Source organism: Mustelus asterias, unplaced genomic scaffold (assembly GCF_964213995.1).
Source record: "Mustelus asterias unplaced genomic scaffold, sMusAst1.hap1.1 HAP1_SCAFFOLD_432, whole genome shotgun sequence".
In the NCBI taxonomy this organism is placed as follows: domain Eukaryota; kingdom Metazoa; phylum Chordata; class Chondrichthyes; order Carcharhiniformes; family Triakidae; genus Mustelus; species Mustelus asterias.
The window spans coordinates 97196-123483 of record NW_027590387.1 but is presented as its reverse complement, the minus strand read 5'-3'; the positions used below and the strand labels follow the sequence as shown (position 1 = coordinate 123483).

General features: G+C 46.0%; 1 protein-coding gene across 6 annotated transcripts in view; it reads left to right on the top strand.

Moving 5' to 3' along the window:
- The window catches only part of LOC144486705 (transmembrane protein 198-like), a 251192-nt gene that overhangs the window by 216172 nt on the left and 8732 nt on the right, over positions 1 to 26288 (top strand). For 5 of the 6 annotated variants that reach the window (XM_078204712.1, XM_078204708.1, XM_078204707.1 and 2 more), the window contains 3 exons: positions 18550 to 18792; positions 20473 to 20708; positions 23013 to 23588. In XM_078204712.1, coding sequence (XP_078060838.1) covers positions 20546 to 20708; positions 23013 to 23588 — 739 coding nt within the window. In that variant the 5' untranslated portion in view covers positions 18550 to 18792; positions 20473 to 20545. The remainder of the gene's footprint in view (positions 1 to 18549; positions 18793 to 20472; positions 20709 to 23012; positions 23589 to 26288) is intronic. The other variant, XM_078204709.1, reaches the window with a different exon arrangement.

Here is a 26288-nt window from a genome sequence, read left to right as displayed (position 1 = left end):
CGTTTCCAAATCAATACTCCACTGTGACTGAGGATCAGGGAATGTCTCCAAATCACCACCCCATTGTGACTGCATTAGGGAATGTCTCCAAATCAATACCCCACTGTGACTGTGCATCAGGGAACGTCTCCAAATCAATACCCCACTGTGGCTATGCATCAGGGAATGCCTCTAAATCAATACCCCACTGTGACTGACATCAGGGAACGTCTCTAAATCAAGATTCCACTGTGACTGTGCATCAGGGAATGTCTCTAAATCAATACCTCACTGTGACTGAGCATCAGGGAATGTCTCTAAATCAAGATTCCACTATGACTAAGTATCAGAGAGTGTCTCAAAATCAATATTCCACTGCGACTGAGCCTCAGGGAACATCTCCAAATCAATATTGCACTTTCCAATCCAATTTCTCTGGCTCCCTGTCTCTTCCAATTCCCTCTTCCTGGCTCCCTCCATATTTTAATTCACCTAAAAGAAAACTCTGAAAATAAATCTTAAAATGCCGTTGCTAAAAGTGACTGTGAAGGTGCCAAACTGTTCTCACAAACCCAACGAGTTTACCAATGTCCGTCAGGGAGGGAAGATATAACCTTTATTGACCATTCTAATTGCCCTTGAGAAGGTGGTGGTGAGACCATCTTTAATAGAGTTGGGTGACTTGCTGGGTCTTTTTAGTGCACAGTTAAACAGTCAACCTCTGAGTCTGGAGTCACACGTGGGCCAGGCCTTCCCTAAAGGACATGAGTGAACCAGATGGGTGGTTGGGTGGTTTCATGCTCACCATAGTACTTGGAACTTTTTACTTCTAGATTTATTTAATTAATGGAATTTAAATTCCTCAGTGGCCATGATGGAGTTTTGAACTCTTGTCTCTGAATCATTAGTCCAAACTTCTGGTTTAACTAGTCCAATAATGAGTGGATATTGTGAAGTTATCCAGTTTGGATAGTGAAAGAGGATGGCAGAGTATTATTTAAGTGGTGATAGGTTGTGAAATGTTGATGTACAGAGAAACCTGTGTGTCTTTGTACACCAGTCACTGGTAGCAAGCATGCACGTACAGCAAACAGTTAGGAAGACAAAAAGTATGTTTACCTTCACTGCAAGAAGACTTGAGTACAAGAGCAAGGATGTCTCTCTGCCGCGGTACAGGGACTTGGTGAGACTGTATCAATGCATTGTGTGCAGTATTGGTCTCCTTCTCCAAAAAAGGATATGAGTCCAAAGATGTGCGGGTTAGGTTGATTGGACATGCTAAATTAACCCTTAATGTTCCGGGATGTGATAGGTTAGAGGGATTAGCAGGGTAGCTAAGCAGGGATAGGACCTAGATGGGATTAGTGTCGGTGAAGACTCGATGGGCCGAATGGCCTCCTTCTGCACTGCAGGGATTCTACGATTCTACTCTATGAGTGCAGTGAAGGTTCACCAGACTGATTCCTGGGATGACAGGATTGTCATACCATGAGAGATTGAGTCGACTGGGCCTGTATTCACTGGAATTTAGAAGAAGAGAGGGGATCTAATTGAAACATATAAAATTCTGACAGGGCTGGACAGACTGGTTGCTGGGATGATGTTTCCTCAGGCTGGAGGGTCCAGAGCAAGGGGACAACAGTCTCAGTATATGGAGTAGGTCATTTACAACCGGGATGAGGAGGAATACCTTCGCTCAGAGGGTAGTGAACCTGTGGGATTCTCTACCACAGTAGGCTGTGGAGGCAAGTCACTGAATATATTTAAGGACAAAAGAGATTTCTGGTCTCGAAAGGTATCAAGGAGCATGGGGAGAACATGGGAGTATGACATTGAGATGGAGGGTCAGCCACGATCATGTTGAATAGGAGGGCAGGCTCAAAGGGCCAAATGGCCTTCTCCTTCTAGTTTCTATAACTATTAAAGGCACCTCAATGACAATGTTCACCCTTCACTGTCCCCTGAATTAACCTATCGAGCCTCTCGGTCAGAGGAAGAGGCAATAGCTTCTCAGTGATACTCATACCCTGGGAATGACTAAAACAAGAAATAGGGGAACATGGGGCAAATGTCAGAGGTTTAGGCACAAAGTACTTGAATTTCTATAGCACCTTTCACAACCTCAATGTCCCAAAGCTGTTTTAAATTGCTGCCTCAGCCCCAACTCTTCCACACGCAGAAGCCAATTTACACACAGCAAGATCCCACAAATGGCAATGTAATAATGACTTGGGTCCTCTGATTTTAGTGATTCAGACTGAGGAGTAAATATTGGCCCATGACAACGGGGAGAACTCCCCCTGCTCTTCCTTGAAATAGCACCATGGGATCTTTTACATCCACTCGGGAGGGCGAAAGGAGACACCTCTAACAAATAGCACTCCCTCAGTACTGCACGGATAGTATCAGCATAGGCAGTGTGCATAGATACAGAGGTCTGAGGTCATGTATCAACCGACTCAAGAACAGCTTCTTCCCTGCTGCTGTCAGACTTTTGAATGGACCTACTTCGCACAAAGTTGACCTTTCTCCCCACAATAGCTATGACTGTAACACTACGTTCTGCACTCTCTCCTTTCCTTCTCTAAGAACGGTATGTTTTGTCTGTATAGCGCGCAAGAAACAATACTTTTCACTGTATACTAATACATGTGACAATAATAAATCAAATCAAATCAACCTTCTGGATCAGGAGTGAGGGTGCTACCCATTGACACTGGAGGATCAGCCTAGCTTGACTTAAACTGCGGTTCCTACACTTCCCACGCCCCTCTGATCACAAACACGGCGGCAGAAAGTTGGATGTTCAGCGCTCAGACGGTTAAAAAAAACTAAAATAATCCACCTGGCTCGACAACTGAAACCCGACCGCTGAAATCTGACAGCTGGTTCGAGCCTCCCATTTGGATTGGTTGTAAAACTGTTGCTGGGGCGATTATCTCAGCTTGCTGATTGGTGAGGTGAGCTTCCCAGAAAACACAGCACTCCACGTTAGATTCAACAACGTTCCCAGAGTGAGGTTTAGGCAGTGATCCCAGACTCCAGCAGCATTCTCAGACTGAGGGAGAAAGTCCCAGACTGAGACAGCATTCCCAGACTGAGACTGGATTCTGAGAGCAAGGTAGCATTCTCAGGATTAACCAGAATAAACCTGCGTGCAAAGGCTGAGACAAGTTCCCAGTAAGAAGTTTAACAACACCAGGTTAAAGTCCAACAGGTTTATTTGGTAGCAAAAGCCACACAAGCTTTCGGAGCCTTAAGCCCCTTCTTCAGGTGAATGGGAATTCTGTTCACAAACAGGGCATATAAAGACACAAACTCTATTTACTTGAATAATGATTGGAATGCGAATACTTACAACTAATCAAATCTTTAAGATACAAATAATGTGAGTGGAGAGTGTCTTTATATGCCCTGTTTGTGAACAGAATTCCCACTCACCTGAAGAAGGGGCTTAAGGCTCCGAAAGCTTGTGTGGCTTTTGCTACCAAATAAACCTGTTGGACTTTAACCTGGTGTTGTTAAACTTCTTACTGTGTTTACCCCATCCAACGCCGGCATCTCCACATCACAAGTTCCCAGGGCAGACAGCCCCTTCCTATGTCACACAGATCAGATCCACGGTGGGAGGGGGGAGGAGGGGGGTCTCTCAAACACAGACAGGACAGGCCGAGTAGTTTCACCCTGCTTTTGTATGTGTTTATGGCTGGAATTTCCCAAAGTCGGACACCCTGCCGCTGCTGCCGGTGAGAACGGAGAATTTGGCGCTCAGCGACATCTCCATTCACAGCAGCGGGACTGGGAAATCCCAGCCTCAGGTGAGGTTGGAGGTTGGTGAATGTGGGGATGTATAAATGCTTCTTTAATATCATCTGCAGCCTATGTGACAGGTGTTTCTTACCATTCTTCACCATGTTTACACAGTGCTAAAGGGAAAAGGGCCTCTGACTGAATGAGGATTTGCTCTGTGTTTGGAATATAAACAATCTGTAGAGAGGGATAACTCGTCTGAAATTCTCTCTCAAACAGCCTGATGCCTTGAATTTTGCCAAGCACCCTGTCATAACGTCTCTAATAATGGCTTCTAACATTTTGCCTGGGATCGATGTTAGGCTAACTGGCCTGTAGTTTCCTGCTTTCTGTCTCCCTCTTATAATAAGTCTTCAGAGGCAGACGTCCCTTCATCAAAATCCCTTTATTTGCAATTCCAACAGCAGTACACGGAGTGCTCGCAGTCAGCAGTCTACCTTCGGGAGTGCCAGAGGAACTGACACTCCCGGTTAGATACAAGGAAAAGACTCCCTGATTGGCCCATCATTTGGCTCTTTAATCAGGGAGTTCATACTCCATTAGGCCAACCTCAATGGCCTGATTGAAGTCATTACACCTTCCTTTTTGAATAAAGGAGTTATATTTGCTGTTTTCCATTCTATTGGGACCTGCGGAATTTTGGAAAATTAAAACCAATGCATCCGCTATCTCATTAGCCACTTCTTTTAAGACCCAAGAATGAAGTCCAATCAGATCTGGGCAGCTCCAACAATTTGCTCAGTACAATTTCACTGGTGATTGTAACTTTCCTGAGCTCAAAGAATCCCTACAGTGCAGAAGGAGGCCATTTGGCCCATCAAGCCTGCTCTGGCTCTCTGACAGAGCATCTTGCCTATCCCCTAACCCCACACATTTACCGTGGCTAATCCCCCTAACCTACACACTTTGGGACACTAAGGGGCAGTTTGCATGGCCAATCCTTCATATCTTTGGACTGTGAGAGGAAACTGCAGCACCCGGAGGAAACCCACGCAGACATGGGAATGACGAGCAAACTCCACACAGTCACCCAAGGCCAGAATTGAACCCAGGTCCCTGTGAGGCAGCAGTGTTAACCACTGTGCCACCATGCTAACTGTTCCTCCCGAACTTCCTTTTCCTGATTTAAAGCGATTTCTGGGATTTTACTACAGTTAAGTTGGATGCAAAATATCTGTTTGAACCCGTCAGCTGAGTGCAGGTGGATGAATCAGCTGCCTGTCCGCCACACAAATCAGAGAGGAACTCTCTTGTGCATAATTAATGAGCTTCCAAGCACCAAATTTGGCATGAGATCCCGCTATTCTATCGACAGGACAGGCACTACCAGTACAATCCCCCCACTGCACTTAGTCTCAAAATGGGAGAATTCCACCTCAGATTAATAGTTGTTTTTCTCTTGTACTCTATTTTTCCCTCTTTATTAATCTCTTAGTCTTTATTTGCTTTTCTTTATATTCTGTCCAGTCTTGTGACCTGTTACCCACCCATGTGCAATTATATGTGGTGGGATTCTAAGTGCCGAATTCGCGCAAAAACTGGAGTAAATCCCGTTGGTTTTTTTCAGCAGGATTTTCAAAATGAATCTCCCACACTCTGCATCACAGAATGCCCTAGCCTGAATCACATTAAAATTCAGTGGGCAGGGCCTATTTCCATTGGAGAATTGCCCCCACAGTTTTTCTTTAAGTTTAACACGATCTTCAACATACTTCATTGATCAGAATGGTGGGTCCTCCCCTCGGAATTTTTCTTTCTTATTGGAATGCATCTATTCTCAATTTTCTGAAATATCCGTTCAAATGTTTACCATTCCATTTCTATTGACCTATCTCTTTACCTCATTTGCCAGGTCACTTTAGCTAGTTCTGCTTACATGCCCTCATAATTACCCTTATGTAAGTTTAAAACACTAGTCCCAGACCCTTCTTCTCTTCCTCACACTGAAAATTCAATCATATTATGATTACGTAGAGGTGCCTTCACGATGAGATCATTAATTAATCCTGTCTCATTGCACACTACCAGGTTTAGTATAATCTGCTCTCAGATTGGCTCCAGAACACGCTGTTCTAGGGAACTATCCGTAAAGCACAATGAATTCCTCATCTCGGTATTTTCCCATCTAATTTTTCAGGTCTATACATCGATTAAAATCCCCCATGATTATTGCCGTACCTTTCTGACAAGCTCCCATTATTTCTTAAATAAAAGCAAAATATTGCAGATGTTAGATATTTGGAATAAAAATATCCAGGAAATTGCTGGATAAACCCATCAGGTCTGGCAGCATCTGTGGATAGAGAAACAGAGTTAAAGGCCGGAATTTTCAGAATGTTCACACCAGCGGGATTTTCCCATCCCGCTGCGGTGAGTGGAGATTTAGCTTGTCGCAAAATTCTCCATCTTTGCTGCAGCAGGAGTGGGCGTAAACGGGTGGTAAGATAGCGTCCAAAGTTTCAAGTCCAATATGAAGAGTCGTACAGACTCAAAACGTTATCCAGCATTTTCTTTATCCTTTGTCCTACCATGAGGTTATTGTTAGGAGCCTGTACACCACTCCCACAAATAACTTACTGCCTTTATTATTTCTCATCTCTACCCAAACTGCTTCAACATCCTGGTTTCCTGAACTTAGGTCTTCCCTCTCTATTGTGTTCATACCACCATTAATTAACAGAGCCACCCCTCCACCTTTTCCTATCTTCCTGTCCTTCCTAAATGTCATTTACCCTTTAATATTCAAGTCCCAATCTATGGCATTCAGAAACCATGTCTTCTGTAATTACGTTTGTGATGATAGTGTGCTATTGCTATAGATATATATTTATGTTTAAAGGGAATGTTTAAAGATTCAGCTCTACTCTGCAGGCAGTCGGTGTGTCTGGTGAACATTCAGCTCAGCTTCTGGGAGAGCAGGATAATTACTCATTTTAGCCGTGTAGTGTTTACTTATGATAGAGCTAATGGACTCTTGTTTATAGATGGAGATTTCCCCTGGGATTTTGATTAAAGGAATGGGAGGTGTGTTCAGGTATGCAAAGAACAAAGAAAATTACAGCACAGGAACAGGCCCTTCGGCCCTCCAAGCCTGCACCGACAATGCTGCCCGACTTAACTAAAACCCCCTATGCTTCTGGGGACCATATCCCTCTATTCCCATCTCATTCATGTACTTGTCAAGACACCCTTTAAAAGTCACTACCGTATCCGCTTCCACTACCTCCCCTGGCAACGAGTTCCAGGCACCCACCACTCTCTGTGTAAAAAATCTGCCTTGTACATCTCTTTTAAAACTTGCCCCTCGAACCTTAAACCTATGCCCCCTAGTAATTGACTCTTCCACCCTGGGAAAAAGCTTCTGACTATCCACTCTGTCCATGCCTCTCATAATCTTGTAGACTTCTATCAGGTCTCCCCTCAACCTCCGTCGCTCCAGTGAGAACAAACCAAGTTTCTCCAACCTCTCCTCATAGCTAATGCCCTCCATACCAGGCAACATCCTGGTAAATCTTTTCTGTACCCTCTCCAAAGCCTCCACATCCTTCTGGTAGTGTGGCGACCAGAATTAAACACTATATTCCAAGTGCGGCCTAACTAAGGTTCTATAAAGCGGCAATATTTTTAAACTCAATACCCCGGCCGATGAAGGCAAGCGTGCCGTATGCCTCCTTGACTACCTTCTCCACCTGCATTGCCACTTTCAGTGGCCTGTGTACCTGTACACCCAGATCCCTTTGCCTATCAATACTCCGAAGGGTTCTGCCATTTACTGTATATTTCCTATCTGTATTAGACCTTCCAAAATGCATTACCTCACATTTGTCTGGATTAAACTCCATCTGCCATCTCTCCGCCTAAGTCTCCAACTGATCTATATCCTGCTGTATCCTCTGATGGTCCGCATCGCTATCCGCAAATCCACCAACCTTTGTGTCGTCTGCAAACTTACTAATCAATCCAGTTACATTTTCCTCCAAATCATTTATATATATTACAAACAGCAAAGGTCCCAGCACTGATCCCTGAGGAACACCACGTGTCACTGCCCTCCATTCAGAAATGCACCCTTCCACTGCTTGGTTGTCTTTGACCGAGCCAGTTTTGTATCCACCTTGCCAGCTCACCTCTGATCCCATGCGACTTCACCTTCTGCACCAGTCTGCCATGAGGGATCTTGTCAAAGGCCTTACTGAAGTCCATGTAGGCAACATCCACTGCCCTACCCTCATCAATCATCTTCGTATGCAGTTGTCATGTGATGTGATTAATGGGAGGAGCTAGAACTGTAGCAGAGAATCAGCCTTTATGGTCTGGCTGGGGACCAGTTTAAACACAGAGCTAAGCTGCTCTCTCCATAAATTCTCTCTGACAGCTTCAAGACAGAGTGGAAATCATGCTTGATGAATCTATTGGAATTCTTTGAGGATGTAACTGGTAAAGTTGACTGAGGAGAGCCAGTGGATGTGGTTTATTTAGACTTCCAGAAGGCTTTCGACAAGGTCTCACATAACAGACTACTATGTAAAGTTAAAGCACATGGGATTGCAGATAATGTCTTGAGATGGATAGAAGAGCTGGTTAGCAGATAGGAAGCAAAGAGTTGGCATAAATGGGTCTTTTTCTGATTGGCAGGCAGTGACTAGCTGGATACCACAGGGATCTGTGCTCGGACCCCAACTGTTCACATTATACATTATTGAATTGGAAGAGGGAACTTTGATTCTTGGCTTGGGTCACCGTCTGTGTGGAGTTTGCACATTCTCCTCATGTCTGCGTGGGTTTCCTCTGGGTGCTCCGGTTTCCTCCCACAGTCCAAAGATGTGCGGGTTAGGTTGATTGGCCATGCTAAAATTGCCCCTTAGTGTCCTGAGATGCATAGGTTAGAGAGATTAGTGGGCAAAATATGTAGGGATATGGGGGTAGGGCCTGGGTGGGATTGTGGTCGGTGCAGACTCGATGGGCTGAATGGCCTCTTTCTGTACTGTAGGGTTTCTATGATTTCTATGATTTCTAACTAAATGTATTATCTCCAAATTTGCAGATGATACAAAGTTGGGTGGGAGGGTGAGCTGTGAGGAGAATGCAAAGGTGTTTCAGTGTGATTTGGACAGGCTGAGTGTGTGGGCATCTGCATGGCAGATGCAGTATAATGTGGATAAATGTGAGGTTATCCACTTTGGTAACAATAATTGGAAGACAGATTATTACTTGAATGGGTGTAAATTGAAAGAGGTGGATACTCAACAAGACCTTGGAGTCCTCGTGCATCAGTTGCTGAAAGTAAGCGCGCAGGTACAGCAGGCAGTAAAGAAGGCAAATGGTATGTTGGCCTTCATAGCGAGAGGATTTGACTATCGGGATAGGGATGGTTTACTGCAATTGTACAGGGTGTTGGTGAGGCCCACACTTGGAGTATTATGTGCAGTTTTGGTGTCCTTGTCTGAGGAAGGCTGTCCTTGCTATAGAGGGAGAGGGTGCAGAGGAGATTCACCAGGATGTTTTATTTGGAGCCGAGAAGGCTGAGGGGGGACATGATTGAGGTGTATAAGATTATGAGGGATATGGACAGGGTGAGCAGAGAGCAGCTGTTCCCCTTAGCTGAAAGGTCAGTAATGAGGGGGCATAAATTTAAGGTGAGGGGCAGGAGGTGTAGAGGGGACTTGAGAAAAGAACTTTTCACCCGGTGGGTAGTGGGAGTCTTGAATGCGCTGCCTGGGAGAGTAGTCGAGGCGGGAAACCTCACAATCTTTAAAAAGTACATGGGTGAGCACTTGAAATGCCATAACATTAAGCTTACGGGTCAAGTGCTGATAGTGAGATTATTGTAAATTTAGTGTAATTTTATCAATGCAGACTCGATGGGCTGAAGGGACTATTCCGTACTGTATGGCTCTACATAACAAACACTGTTCCCTTACATTTGTAAATCCTCAGCGGGGGGAGGAAGTAAGAGAGGATGTTATTTACTATTTTAGTACCTCTCCTCTCTTTTGGACCTGCAGGGAGGAGTGAGATTAATTAGTTAGAGTTAGCACAGACATGATGGACCAAATGGTCTCCTTCTGTCAGGGTCTTGTACAACCTCGGGTGTTTCCAGAACGATTTCCTGCCAGTTAAGTAGTTTTTGAAGTGTCGTGACTGTTGTAATGTTGGATAGAGATGTCAATAATGATCAGATCACAGCGCACACTCGAGTGTGACATTTCAGGGGGTGACATTTTGAGGGGTGTTGACATTTCCATTTAGAATAACTGTAATTGTTGCTGAAACACCCTTAAATTGAACAGAGGTATTTACTCTTTTGTGGTTTCCGTACAACTGTGACTGGCATGGGGGGAGGGGAGACTCTCACGCCTTGGGCACCCACAGGACATCTGAGCAAATGGTGCATCAGCTATAAATGTCAGCTTCCTTTCAAAGTGCTTTATCGCTTCAGGGAGAATGCCTGTCTCCTCGTGTGGAGAGTCAGAGGGAGACTGGATGCGTTTTGACTGGTGTAAAAATCAATGGCAAACACATTAAAAAAGTGATCCGTCTCCAGGGCTTGTCGAGCCCTCAGTAAAATATTTAGCCGTGAGAAGGAGAACATGCCCCTGTCTACATCAACGGGGACGAAGTAGAAAGGGTCGAGAGCTTCAAGTTTTTAGGTGTCCAGATCACCAACAACCTGCCCTGGTCCCCCCATGCTGACACTATAGTTAAGAAAGCCCACCAGCGCCTCTACTTTCTCAGAAGACTAAGGAAATTTGGCATGTCAGCTACGACTCTCACCAACTTTTACAGATGCCCCATAGAAAGCATTCTTTCTGGTTGTATCACAGCTTGGTATGGGCTCCTGCTCTGCCCAAGACCGCAAGGAGCTACAAAAGGTCGTGAATGTAGCCCAATCCATCACACAAACCAGCCTCCCATCCACAGACTCTGTCTACACTTCCTGCTGCCTTGGAAAAGCAGCCAGCATAATCAAGGACCCCACACACCCAGGACATTCTCTCTTCCATCATCTTCCGTCGGGAAAAAGATACAAAAGTCTGAGGTCACATACCAACCAACTCAAGAATAGCTTCTTCCCTGCTGCTGGCAGACCTTTGAATGGACTTACTTTGCATTAAGTTGATCTTTCTCTACACCCTAGATATGACTGTAACACGGCATTCTGCACTCTCTCTTGTTTCCTTCTCTATGAACGGTATGCTTTGTCTGTGTAGCGTGCAAGAAACAATACTTTTCACTGTAGGCTAATACATGTGACAATAATAAATCAAATCAAAGGTACCGATGACTAACAGTGGATCCATCACAGAGCAGGAAGGTGAGAACCAGACACTCGGCATGGTTACTTCATTCATTAGAGTTCATCTGAAATCCCACTGCTGAGTTAGACCAGGACTCTTACACTCCAAATTATCATTAGTAATAATTAATTGCATTCAATAGCAGCAGGCTCCAAGTGTATTTAAAACTCTTATAATCCAGTAATTTCCATAACCTCATTACAATCCATTCTCAGAATCAATACTCTGGCATGTACGATGCGGATTTGGATGAGGGAGGCATTTTGCATTTTCAGCACAGTCTAGGTATCCATTGAGGAACAGTAATTCTTCTAGTCTTAGAACCACACAACACAGGAGGCCATTTGGTCTATTGTGCCTGTGCTAGCTCTTTGAGATTCTCAATTTGCCCAATTCCAATACTGCAATTCAGTAACTGTGAAACGAAATATATTTTGATTTGATTTGATTTATTATTGTCACATGTATTAGTATATAGTGTAAAGTATTATTTCTTGCGCACTATACAGAAAAAGCATACTGTTCATAGAGAAGGAAACAAGAAAGTGCAGAATGTAGTGTTACAGTCATTGCTAGGGTGTGGAGAAAGATCAACTTAATATGAGGTAGGTTCAATCACATGTCTGACAGCAGCAGGGAAGAAGCTGTTCTTGAGTCGGTTGGTACGTGACCTCAGACTTTTATATCTTTTTCCCGAAGGAAGAAGGTGGAAGAGAGAATGTCCGGGGTGCATGGGGTCCTTAATTATGTTGGCTGCTTTTCCAAAGCTGGGGAAGTGTAGACAGAGTCAATGGATGGGAGACTGGTTTGCATGATGGACTGGGCTGCGTTCACGACCTTTTGTAGTCTTTTTTATATTTCCATATTTTACATATTTATATATGTGACTTTTTACATTTCCAACCATTCCCACTGGTGGGATCTTCCAGTCTCGTCAAAGTCGACCCCAGATTGAGGTTCCTAGCAGCGGGATGGGCAAGCCATGCAAATTGCTATTGACTTGGACGGGACTGGAAGATCCTACTGACAGCCAATGGCGAGCTGCCTCCGCTGCTGGAAGATCCGTCATGGAGTTGGGGGAGGGGCTGGAAAACTCCAGCCAGCATTAACATTCCATCTCAATGATCCTTCATCAGAAGTCAAAATGAAGGGTCATCAATCTGAAAGGTTGTTACATCAGATGCTGCCTGACCTGCTGAACATTTCCCTGTCTTTATTTCAAATTTCCAGTATCTGCAGTATTTTGGCTTTTAGTTTAGCGCTCAGCTCTCCAGGGTGAGACTTGAACCTTTTGACCTAAAGGTGGGAATGCTACCCACCGCACTACAGCTGACAGCTAAATGTTCACCTACTTAAAAAAGAGAGAGATAATTTGGATTTGTAGGGGATTTTCATGATGCCTTGCTCTTTTAATAAACTATTACTAACCCCCGCACCACAGGAAACAGCTACACACTCCTATTTATTTCTAATTAAAGCTGCAATATAAATCCTGCACTAATTACAGGAATGTCAATGTGAAAAGACATAATTTAGTTTGAAAGCTCATTCTATATCTGGCCAACCCTTTTCATTCAGAACATGGAATCCCAACCAAGCAGGAAGAGGCCATTTGGTCCATCGAGTCTGCACCGACTGTCCAGCAGAGCATTGTGGCTTCTTTGGTGAATCTAGTTGCTCCTTGATTGAGAGATCTTCAGTCTCCCTGTTTGTTGGCAGGACCAGAGAGAAAGAGCAAGGAGGGAGGGAATAGGAGTCATTGGCTAGCATATTCAAAGCGCTGGCATGATGGCCTGAATGGCCTAATTCTGTGCCATATCATTCTGTGATTCTATTTTTAGGAATCTCCCTTTAACTCCAAAGAATCTTCCTCTCTGCTTCTCTCTTCTGCGTTGTGGATTTGGATATTTTTCTGCTTGTTTTTCCAAGTGCATTGCTTCTCCCGGAGCTACGCTGTTGGTTATTTCTGATATATGTGGTATATGTTAAGATATATGTTTCCTGGTTACATGTGGATAGTACACTGCTTGAAATTAGGGTGGGTGTACTCGACGTGTTGGCAAAATTATGGGGAAATGATGGCGTAGTGGTGACGTCACTTGACTAGTAATCCAAAGTCTAATGCTCTGGAGGACACGGGTTGAAATCCCACCATGGCACCTGGTGGATTTTAAATTCAATTAATAAAATCTGGAATATAAAGTTAGTCTCAGCAATGGTGACCATGAAACTATCATTTGTTGGCGTAAAAATCTCTCTGGTTCACTAACGCCCTTTAGGTAAGGAAATCTGCCGTCCTTACCCGGTCTGGCCTACACGTGACTCCAGATCCACAGTAAGCTGGTTGAATCTGAAATGGCCGAGTGAGACACTCAGTTCAAGGGGCAATTAGGGATGGGCAACAAATGCTGGCCCAGCCCAGCGACACCCACATCCTGTGAAAGAATAAAGAAGAAAAATCTTTGCACTATTGCGAAGTAACTAAGTTAACATCACTGTTTAAAGACCTTAGAATTGTGATAATGATTTAGCCATTAGGAGGTTTTAAATCTGGATCAGTCAATTAAGATCCTTAAACTGCTACTTATTTTGTAGATTCTATAGACCCACCTTCTTCCCATTCTTAAAATTAATTCCTGGGATGTGGGAGTCACTGACAAGGCCACACATGTATTACCCATCTCTAATTGCCCTTGGGAAGGTGATAGTTATCCTGTAAATAGTGGAAAGAAGGAAGATTTATGAATGAAGAAGCAATTAGCCAATGGAATTAGACTCAACACAGAAGCCACAAGGTTCTGAATTAAAAGGGTTATCCAGATATAGAACAAAGTTTCAGACTAAACGGCGCTTTTTGAACTGGCATTCCTGTAATTAGTGCAGGTCCCGTACCATTTATGATGCAGCTTTAATTGCCCCTTGAGAAGGTAGTGATGAGCTGCCTACTTGAACTGCTGCAGGCCCTGTGGGGTAGACGCTTTCAGAGAGCAAGTTCTAGGATCTTGACCCAGCGACAGTAAAGGAGCGACGATATATTTCCAAGTCAGGATGGTGAGTGGCTCGGAGAGGAACATGCAGGTGATGGTGCTGCCCTTGTCCTTCTAGATGGTAATGGTCATGGGTTTGGAAGTTGCTGTTGAAGGAGACTTGGTGAGTTCCTGCAGTGCATCCTGTATACAGTACACACTGCTGCTATTGTGCATTGGTGGGAGAGATTTTTAATCTTTCAGGATGGGCCAATATCCTTCAATCCTCCCCATATCTTCTAACCCCACATATCAGTCTTCACCCTCTAATACTAAATTCCATCTACCCACCATTTCTCCATATCCTTCAATCCCACCTATCCCATATGTTCTTCCCATATCCCTAAATCCCATCTACCCACCTTCTCCCCGTATCCCCCAATCCCAGCTTCCATCTTCTTCCCATATCTCTCAATCCCACCTACCCACCTTTTCCCCATATCCTTCAATCCCAACTATATATCCTCTCCCCATATCCCTCAATCCCCACCACCCACCTTCTCGCCATATCTCTCAACCTCCACCTATCCACCTTCTCTTCATATCTCTCAATCCGCTCCTACCTACCTTCTCCCCATATCCATTAATCCCAACTATATATCCTCTTCCCATATCCCTCGACCCGACCTATCCACCTTCTCCTCCTATCCCTCAATCCCAGTTTCTCATCTCTCCCGAAATCCCTCAATCCCACTTATGTGCCATTTCCCCAACCCACATGCTGTTAAAGGAGCCTTGGTGGGTTGCTGCAGTGCTATAGATGGTACACACTGCTCTCACTGTGTGTCAGTGGTGGAGGGAGTAGATGTTTGTGGATGGGGTGCCCATCAGGCGGGACTGCTTTGTCCTGGATGGTGTTGAGTTTCTTGTTGGAGCTGCACTCATCCAGGCAAGTGGAGAGTATTCCATCACACTCCTGACTTGTGCCTTGTGGACAGGCTTTGGGGAGTCGGGAGGTGGGTTTCTAAGGGCAACTAATTTTATAGAAAACAACCTTTTCGCAAAGACCCAGAACCTATCAGTTTCCATGGCAACTTCCAGGCATTGGCATTTTCCCAAGTCAGCGTCTTACAAGTCAACTGCTTATTTAAGAATTAGAAAAAAAATTCGATAGGTCTGCATTTGTGTAGCGCCTTTTACAGCCAGTGCATGTCTCAACGTGCTTTACAGCCAATGAAGAAGCTCTGAGCTGTTATCATAAATGACAGAGAGGTGATTTAAAATGGGCTCAGGGTGAGGGATTTTAGTCACATCGATAGACTGGAGATGCTGGGCTTGTTCTCCTTACAGCAGCGAAAGTTAAGGGGACATTACATCACGACATTCAAAAGCAGGAAGGGTTGTGATTGAATAGTTAGTGAGCGTCTGGTGTACTGCTGTAGGAACAGGAGGGGACATCCCTAATTACCCTTGAACTGAGTGTCTCGCTCGGCCATTTAAGAGGGCAGTTAAGAGTCACCCACATTGCTGTGGGTCTGGAGTCACATGTAGGCCAGACCAGGTAACGATGGCAAATTTCTTTCCCTAAAGGATATTAGGGAACGATGGATAGACAGAGGACACAATTGACGGTGATTAGTACCTCAATCAAAGATAGCATCATAAATAAAAACAGAAAACGCTGGAAATACTCAGCGGGTCAGACAACACCTGTGGACAGAATATCATGACAATCCTTGATCAAACTGAAACTCATCATTTATTTATTAGTGTTACATTAACACTGCAATGAAGTTATTGTGAAAATCCTCAAGTCGCCACACTCTAGCGCCTGTTCGGGTACACTGAGGGAGAATTTAGCATGGCCAATGCACCTAACCAGTACATCTTTCGGACTGTGGGAGGAAACCGGAGCAGACACGGGTAGAACGTGCAAACTACACACAGATAGTAACCCAAGCCAGGGATCAAACCCGGGTCCCTGGCGCTGTGAGGCAGCAGAGCGAACCCACTGTGCCACCCATCATGAAGGTTTCACTAATTGTCCTTTAGGGAAGGAAATCTGCTGTCCATACCCGGTCTGGCCAACATGTGACTCCAGACCACCAACATGTGGTTGACTTCAACTACCCTCTGAAATAGCTGCACAGGACACTCAGTTCAAGGGCAATTAGGGATGTGATGTTGTCATTTATCTCAAGAGGCTTGGAATACAAAAGCAGGGATGTACATCTGAGGCTTTATAAAGCACTGGTTAGGCCCCATTTGGAGTACTGTGAGCAATTTTGGGCCCCACACCTCAGGAAGGACATACTGGCACTGGAGCGGGTCCAGCGGAGATTCACACGGATGATCCCAGGAATGGTAGGCCTGACATACGATGAACGTCTGAGGATCGTGGGATTGTATTCGTTGGAGTTTAGGAGGTTGAGGGGAGATCTGATAGAAACTTACAAGATAATGAACGGCTTAGATAGGATGGACGTAGGGAAGTTGTTTCCATTAACAGGGGAGACTAGGACGTGGGGGCACAGCCTTAGAATAAAAGGGAGTCACTTTAGAACAGAGATGAGGAGAAATTTCTTCAGCCAGAGGGTGGTGGGTCTGTGGAATTCATTGCCACAGAGGGCTGTGGAGGCCGAGACGTTGAGCGTCTTCAAGACAGAAATTGATAAATTCTTGATTTCTCGAGGAATTAAGGGCTATGGGGAGAGAGCGGGTAAATGGAGTTGAAATCAACCATGATTGAATGGTGGAGTGGACTCGATGGGCCGAATGGCCTTACTTCCGCTCCTATGTCTTATGGTCTTATGTCCCCACCTGTTCCTTCAGCAGTGTCAAAGGTGATGGGTCAGTATTCGACGAAGGCCAGGAAATCGTCCCAACATCAGACTGTCAGCCAAAAAATGATTCTTCAACCCCATCCTGTGTGGACAAAATGGCTGCCTTGTTCACTTGTTCAGTGCCAATGATTGCAAGGAACTTTGAGAGGACGTGCAATGGAACTGCAAGTCTGTTCTTCTTCAAAGATTGGAGGCATGAAATAGTTACATTTTTAACAAAACAATTCCGAGAGATTATCCTGAGGGAAGCAAGGCAGCTCCAACGGAAAGGAACAAATCTCCGATCTCATTTCATCATAATGCCCTCATTTGATAAATATCATACCTAATTAACCTGTGCAAATATATGCAAATTTCTACAAATTAATGATTTCCCAAGTGTTGGATTTTACACATTGCAAGCTGAATTAATTACAGAGTGGGAGCAGATCTAATCAGTCAGAGGCTGCGATCTCACATGATTCACCACAAAATAGGCAATGTTGGCTTTTTGTGGAGAAGCAGCAGAACTGGGAATTGGTAATTTAAACTTGGAGGTTTTAATGGGAGAAGCTACTCGAGGGTGAGTTTCCCAGACTACACTGGACAACCGAGGCTCACATTGAGATGGAGCTCTGCTCATCAGGAGATGGGAATGGGGCAACAACACATTCTGGACATCGGCATTTATCATCCAGAATGGGTAACTTCTACATCGTCCCATCAAACACTCCCAGGACAGGTACAGCACGGTGTTAGATACAGAGTAAAGCTCCCTCTACACTGTCCCCATCAAACACTCCCAGGACAGGTACAGCACGGGGTTAGATACAGAGTAAAGCTCCCTCTACACTGTCCCCCATCAAACACTCCCAGGACAGGTACAGCACGGGGTTAGATACAGAGTAAAGCTCCCTCTACACTGTCCCCATCAAACACTCCCAGGACAGGTACAGCACGGGGCGTTAGATACAGAGTAAAGCTCCCTCTACACCGTCCCCATCAAACACTCCCAGGACAGGTACAGCACGGGGCGTTAGATACAGAGTAAAGCTCCCTCTACACCATCCCCATCAAACACTCCCAGGACAGGTACAGCATGGGGTTAGATACAGAGTAAAGCTCCCTCTACACCATCCCCATCAAACACTCCCAGGACAGGTACAGCATGGGGTTAGATACAGAGTAAAGCTCCCTCTACACTGTCCACATCAAACACTCCCAGGACAGGTATAGCACAGGGTTAGATACAGAGTAAAGTTCCCTCGACACTGCCCCATCAAACACTCCCAGGACGGGTACAGCACGGGGTTAGATGCAGAGTAAAGCTCCCTCTACACTGCCCCATCAGACACTCCCAGGACAGGTACAGCACAGGGTTAGATACAGAGTATAACACCCAGCAAGGTGCCAGTGTAGGAAGCATGAGTGGGGTAATGTAAGAATCCCGCTAGCTGGTGATGGGAGTCAGAAACTCTGACAGGGTGTGTGGCACAGTCTGGTAAAAGTATTGCCTGATCCCTCAAATCACTCCCCCTCCACCCCCCCCCCCCCCCCCCCCCCCCGGCCCCCGCCCCCCCAACCCCTCTCACCCCCACCACCACCTTCAACACAGTGGAGAAATCACCTGTGCAGTTTTCTGGAGTTTTCTGAAGATGTGATTTTGTTTCCTAGGGGACGTTGTTTGTGAACCGTCTCAGACAGATCAACGGGCTTTGGTCTTCTCTCATGCAAGTCACCGAGGAAGTGTGTGGAGCGTCCCTGCCACTGGCTTTCAAATGAAGCAACTGAGAGTGCAGAGGGTAGGGCTTCTCTCGCACACCCCTCAGTGCCCACCCTGCCAGTAAGATGCCCAGTGGCAGCATCGCGCACAGAGGAAGATGGGAAAGGCTGCGGAGCAACTTAAGCGTTGAGCAGGTGAGTGCTCACTGCTGCTCACTACCCCTGGGCCTACCCTGGCTCCTCAATTCAAACCAAATCCCAATGAGGAAACTCCATTATAGAATCTGACAGCACAGCAGGAGGCCATTCTGCCCATTGTGCCTGTGCCGGCTCTTTGTAAGAGTTTTCCAATTAGTCCCACTCTCCCGCTCTTTTCTCCATTCCCCAGCAGATCTTCCCCCTCAAGTATTTATCCAATTTCCATTGGAGATTGCCTCTTGAATCTGCTTCCACCGCCCTTTCACGCAGCACCTTCCCAATCACAACAACTCAATGTGTTCAAAAATAACTTCTCCTCATGTGACCTCTGGTTCTTAGCATAAATCTGTGTCGCTCTGTTTACCGACCCTCTTGTCATTGGAAATTTTGGGTAGGATTTTCCAGCGGTGTGCACCCCAGGACTGGAAACTACCTCCTGAGCTCAATGGTCCTTTAAACGATCCGCCTAATTTTCTGTCCTGCCCACGATGATTCCCGCGGTGGGCGAGATGGGAAATCTTTGGACAGTTTCATCTACTTTAGCAAAACCCGTCACCATTTCGTACGTGAGTTTCTAAAAACAGCTTTCATGTAGAAACAATATCTGTCAGTGAGCCACCTAAGGAGATATTAGGGCAGGTGACCCAAGGGTCAGTCAAACAGGTCTTAAGGAGGTTTTAAGGAACGTCATAAAGGATGAGAAAAAGAGAGAGAGGGAAGCAGAGAAGTTAAGGGAGAAATTCCAGAGCTTTGGACCCCAGGCTGGCAAAGGCATGGCCACTAAAGGCAGAACGAAGGAAATCAGGGGTTCGCGAGACTCAGTGTCACCCCCTTGTGTGGGATATCATCCATCCGATTCTCTGTCTCGTCCATCGGTGAAAACATAACCACAGCAAACTGTATTTATACAGCATCGTTAACAAACCAAATCACCTCAAGATGTTTCACAGGAACATTATCAAACAAAGTTTGAGATCAAACCACATTCGAAGATGTTAGGCGAGTGACCAAGAGCTCAGTTAAAGAGGAAGATTTTAAGGAGCATCATAAAGGAGGAGCGAGGTGGAGAGGTTAAGGGAGGGAATTCCTGAGCTTGGAGCCCAGGCAGCTGAAGGCACGGCTGCCAGTGTTGGAATAATTAAAATTGGGTATGCTCAAGAGGCCAGAATTGAAGGAGTGCCAAGATGCCAAAGGGTTGTAGCGTTCGAAGAGATTATAAAGATGTTTCTCCAAATCCCTGTGCTTTTTCTTTCATGGGGTATGGGTGAGCCAGCACGTGTTACCCATCTCTAATTTTCTTTGAACTGAGTGTCTCGCTCGGCCATTTCAGAGGGCAGTTAAGAGTCAACCACATTGCTGTGGCTCTGGAGTCACAGGTAGGCCAGACCAGGTAAGGACGGCAGATTTCCTGGGACATTAGTGACCCAGATGGGTTTTTACAACAATCAGTGATAATTGCTGTGTATTACCAATTTTATTAATTTTGTTTTAATTATTTTTATAAATTGAATTTAAATTCCACCAGTTGCAGTGGTGGGATTTGAACCCGTGCCCCCAGGTCTTTAGCCTGGACCTCTGAATTACTAGTCCAGTGACATTACCACTACACCACCATCTCCTCCGACGATCCATTTAAAAATGTCTTCCCTTCTGTGACATCTTCTATTTATTTCCCAGCTTCTCTGACGTTGAATGGAAACCACCCTTTGACCTCTGCTCTGACTGGCTGCTGCTATAGACTCACAAAGCCATGACCTCCACACTTCGAACTTTGCACTTTAAACTCTTGACTCACGGCACGGGTCAGGATGCAATCCACACCTGTGATCAGGAGATTGATCGGAAGTATGACATTGTGCCCTCTGTGGTCTGTGCCATGTGTTGCCTCTTTGGGATCATCTATTGCTTCTTTGGTAAGTGAATAGTGCGGTCTCGGGGAGAGGCGGAGGGGAGGGGACAATGATTTGAATATTATTAAATGTATTTTTCTCTTTGGGTCCTTGTCCCACCTCCCTGGAATGAGCAAAGTGACCATTGGAATGTTGGGAGGTTATTTATTTAGTCCGTCATGGGAAGGCCAGTATTTGTTGCCCATCCCTAGTAGTGTTTGAGAAGATAGTGATGAGCCGCCTTCTTGAACGGATGTTGCCATCCCCTGCGGCCTGGTCACCATGTTGGTGCAGAGTGTTGGCTGCTTCATGCCACGGCCACCCTGGAGGACCCAAAACTGTTCAAAACTGTTGGAAATCATGATCTCACTGCTCAGACCGTCCACAACTAAGACTCTCACCAAGAACAGAGAGACAGTTCATGACATGAAACCCTCTCAGACAGAAAGAAAGACTCACATTTCATGACCGCAGGATGTCCCAAAGTTCTTCACATCCTCTGGGGTCGTTTTTTGAGGTGTAGTCACTTTTGTAATGAACGAAAGAACAAAGAAAGAACAGTACAACACAGGAACAGGCCCTTTGGCCCACCAAACCTGCACCAATTACGTTGTCCTATCTAGACCAGCCGCCTGTGTTCCTCTATACCCCACCTGTTCATGTGCCTATCCAGATAAGTCTTAAATGTGGCTAACATATCTGCCTCAACCATCTTACTTGGCAGTGCATTCCAGGCCCCCACCACCCGCTGTATAAAAAACTTCCCTCGCACTGAACCTTTCCCCTCCTTACCTTGAACTTGTGCCCCCTTGTAATTGTCGTTTCTGCCCTGGGAAAAAGCTTCCAACTGTTCACCTTATCTGTGCCCCTCATCATTTTATCAACTTCTATCAGATCGCCCCTCAGCCTCTGTGTTTCCAGGGAGAACAATCTCTCCTCATAATTAATATCCTCCATACCAGGCAACATCCTTTTCTGTACTCCCTCCAAAGCCTCCACGTCCTTCTGGACCAGATTTGACCAGAATTGGACACAGTATTCCAAATGTGGCCTAACCAACAATTTTTTATACTCGATGCCCTGGCCAATGAAGAAAGCATGCCATATGCCTTCTTCACCAGCTTTTCCACCTGTGCTGCCACTTTTAAGGATGTGTGGACCTGTACTCCCAGATCTCTAATGGAAGCAATGCAGCAACCATTTTGTGCACAGCAAGCTCACACACTTAGCAAAGTGATTCTGACCAAACTGTCTGTATTTTCAGTGACGTTGACTGAGGGATAAATATTGATCATGACACCATGGAGACTTCCCCTGACCTTCCTTATTTAGTGGCCATGGAATCTTTTCCATCCACCCGAGAGGGCAGGTGGGACCTCAATTTAATTTCTCACCTGAACGATGGCGCCTCCGACAGTGCAGCACTCGCTCAGTGGCACAGACAGTCTCAACCTCGATTTTGTGCTCAAGTCTCTAGAACCCCACTCAGGTGGGGAAAGAGTGCTACCTACATAAACACCACCACAGAGGGAGTGGTTAACACACAGAGGGGGAGGGTTTCGCTGCTATTTTCGGGCAGTTGGATTAACAGCAGGAGCAGGAAGTCCAACGGGATTCCCAAAATGCGGTTTATGTTAATGGGATTCCCTGGTTTGATCATCCCACCACCCCCTCTCCCACGATGATGTCACAGGAATCCAGAAGTTGACCCACTTCAATACGTTTATATATTATCCGATTGGTTCCTCCCACACCGCCCTCTTGACCAATCACTTCGGCGTGAGAGAACGCCGACATGAATTACAACAGGTTGCCCACGACATGCACCTGGCAAACAGAATCTGTCATAGGCGTGCAGATGGGTACATTCCCCCAGGGGGTAGAGGGTCTACCTGGGCGGTGCCCCCATGGCATTGCCCCCTGGCATTGCTCTGCTCCCTGGCACTGCCGAGCCACTGCCCCATGGCACTGACATGCTGGGGGCGGGGGAGGTGTTCCATTGGGATGGGGGGGATGTTGTGTGGGTGGGTGTTCTGAGCTGGAGGGGGGGGGGGGGATTCTGTTTTAAATTCTCTTGTTTTAGCAAGCCCTTAAGGCTAAGTTGTTGGGCTGAGCCTGCCCTGCCAGTGTGACGTCGTGAGATCTGCCCCTTCACTATATTTTATATTGAGTCCCTAAATACCCCGCGGAGGAAGTCGCTCTGGGGGGGCCGGTGGTTTCCACACCGTTTTTCTGGCCCACTGTCTCACTCTGTGAGGAAGTTCTGCCCGCTGTCTTTTTATGACAGGACGGTTTGGCTGATTGTTGCTCTGTCTTCTGATGTTCCAGGCTACCGTTGCTTCAAAGCCATCATGTTCCTGACAGGCCTGATGTTTGGTTCAATCGTCATCTTCATGTTGTGCTACAAGGAGCGGGTCCTGGACACGCAGCTCAGCATGGAGGCCAGTGTGGGAATCGGACTGGGTATTGGTATCCTCTGTGGCCTGGTCACCATGCTGGTGAGGAGTGTCGGCCTCTTCATGGTGGGCCTACTGCTCGGCCTGCTGGTTGCCGTGGCGACCCTGGTGGTGCTGGAGCAGTTCTACCACCCCCGCACCGTCTGGGTCCCCATCGGGTTGCTGCTGGGCGCCGGGATGTTCTTCGCGGTGCTGACCCTGCAGTGGCAGCGCTTCTTCACCGTCGTCTCCACTGCCATCTTTGGGAGCGCCGTCATCACCGTGACAGTGGATTACTTCATCGAGCTCTTCCTGCTGGTGCAGTACGTCTACGAGAGGATCAAGGTGTCTCCCGTGCAGCCTGTGTGCTGGTACAGCTGGGTCATCCTGGGTGTCTGGCCCGTGTTGACTGCCCTTGGTGTCCTGGTGCAGTTCAAAGTCACAGCGGAAGGCTACTCACACACAGAAGGTAGGCCCCATCGCCGGGGGTAACCGGCCTATACAACTGACTGAGGTAGACCTCTCAGAAATGATGATGGTGGTGCGGGGTGGGGGAGTTTTAAGAAGAATTCTTTGACAGATTGACACAGTAACCTTATTAACACAATGGTAACAGGATTTGACCAGCAAAATAATCATGGTTTTGGGTCTACCAGTGACTTGACTTAAAAATCATTGGAAATGACCAAGAAACTAGATTGAACAATGTGATAAAAACCTGAAGAATCGGAACAGGTGTCCTTTCCAAGGAGCCGAGGTGAGTTGCTGCAGTGTATCTTGTAGATGGTCCACACGCCTGCCACTGTGCGTCGGTGGTGGAGGGTATTTAAGGTGGTGAACAGGGTGTCAATTGTTAGGGTACCAGATTAGAAACCCCAAGCTATATTCTGAAGTCAGATTAGACCCCAACAATTTTCTATTTTGGCATTAATGTGAAGATTGGATGCTTAACTCCAGGGCATTCTGGGAAACTTTTATCAAAACAAACTTTATTTAATAACACAGATTAATTATAACAAATGGATTTAACAATGGGACAATACTTAAACATGACAAGATACAATTCTTAACTGCTAACCTATCACGGTGAGGTCCAATCAAGCAATATTTCTCTTATAGACTTAAAGTTCTCTTTATAATTAGTTAGCAAAACACAGGTATACTTGCCTTGACTTAGGTTACCAGTCCTGGAGCTTTCAGAAAGCTTTTGGAGAGACAGAGCGAGACACTGCTTTCTTCTGGCAGCCCAGGCAGCAACTGCCATTATTTAAAAATGAAACTGAAACTCTTTCTTTCCTGCAATCTCAGCTCGTCCCATTAATCATGTGACTCCATCTCTGTCAATCAACTTAATCAAAACTCTACTCTGAAACCGCGGAGGAACTGAGATAAACACAAATGCATTAACCCTGCTTAAACAGACACTCCATGTCTAAAATTAATACTTATCTTGTTCTCCCAGCTACCAATGTAAAGGTTTTCCTAGACAAATTAGCACCCTGCAAAACAGAGCTGAATTTTAAACATACCACTTATAAGAAACATGATATAAATATATTTCTTAAAGGCACAATCAAATGGGCTGCTTTGTCCTAGATGGTGTTAAGGTACTTGGAAAATTAAGAACATAAGAAAGAAGAGCAGGAGTAGACCACGTGGCCTATTGAATCTGCTCTGCTATTCGTGGCTGATCTTTGGCTACAACTTGACTTTCCCACTCGCTCCCCATACCCCTTAATTCCCTGAGAGACCAAAAATCTGTCACAGCCTTAAACTGCCCTTGGTGTCCTGGTGCAGTTCAAAGTCACAGCGGACGGCTTCTCACACACAGGAGGAAGGCCCCATCACCGGTGGTAACCGGCCTATACAAACCGACTGAGGTAGACCTCAATCTTCAGCGATGGAGTATCCACAATCCTCTGGGGGAGAGAATTCCAAAGATTCACAACCCTTTGAGTGAAGAGATTTCTCCTCATCCCAGTCCTAAATGATCAGCCCCTTATCCTGAGACTGGCTCCAGGTGTTTTAGATTCACCAACCATCGGAAATCTCTCATTGCCCACCCTGTCAAACCCACTCAGAATTTTGTACACTTCAATGAGATCACCTCTCAATTCTTCTAGGCTGCAGAGAACTTTGACCCAATTTACTCCAGCCTCATCATAGGACAGTTGGTCAACCCAGAGACCAAGCGAGCAAACCTTCATCCTACTGCTCCAATCCAAGGGTGCCTTTCCTTAAACATGGAGACTGAGATTGCTGTACCCTGCATGCTAACTCTCTGCATTCCTAGGCGGCACAGTGGTTAGCACTGCTGCCTCACCGCGCCAGGGACCCGAGTTCGATTCCCGGCTTGGGTCACTGTCTGTGTGGAGTCTGCACGTTCTCCCCGTGTCTGCGTGGGTTTCCTCCAGTGCTCCGGTTTCCTCCCACAGTCTGAAAGATGTGCTGCTTAGGTGCATTGACCCGAACAGGTGCCGGAGTGTGGCGACTAGGGGAATTTCACAGTAACTTCATTGCAGTGTTAACGTAAGCCTTACTTGTGACTAATAAATAAACGTTTTTGTGCGACCCAAGTCCCTCTTAGCCTCAACATTTACAATTTTCACACCTTAAAAAAATTATTCTGTTTTTGTGTGCTAATGAGCCAAATGTTGTTGGAGCTGCGCTCATCCAGGCAAGTGCAGAGTATTCCATCACACTCCTGACAATGAAATAGCTGTCAAAATGTCGTTAATGTTCTATTGTAGGAAACTCACACAGCAAGATCCCACAAACAACAATAAGATAATGACCAGATAATCTGTCTTCTTAGTGTCATTGGTTAACAGATTAATAATTGCCTGGACACCAGGGAGAACTCCCCAAACCTTGGGCGGCATGGTGGCACAGTTGTTAGCACTGCTGCCTTTCGATTCCTGGCTTGGGTCACTGTCAGTGCAGAGTTTGCACATTCTCCCCGTGTCTGCATGGGTTTCCTCCAGGTGCTCCGGTTTCCTCCCCAGTCCAAAGATATGCAGGTTAGGTGGATTCGCCATGCTAAATTACCTCTCCGTGTCAGGGGGACCAGCAGGGTAATGGGGATAGGGCCTGGATGGGATTGTTGTCGGTGGAGACTCAGTGGGCTGAACGGCCTCCTTCTACACTGTAGAGATTCTATGATAACCAT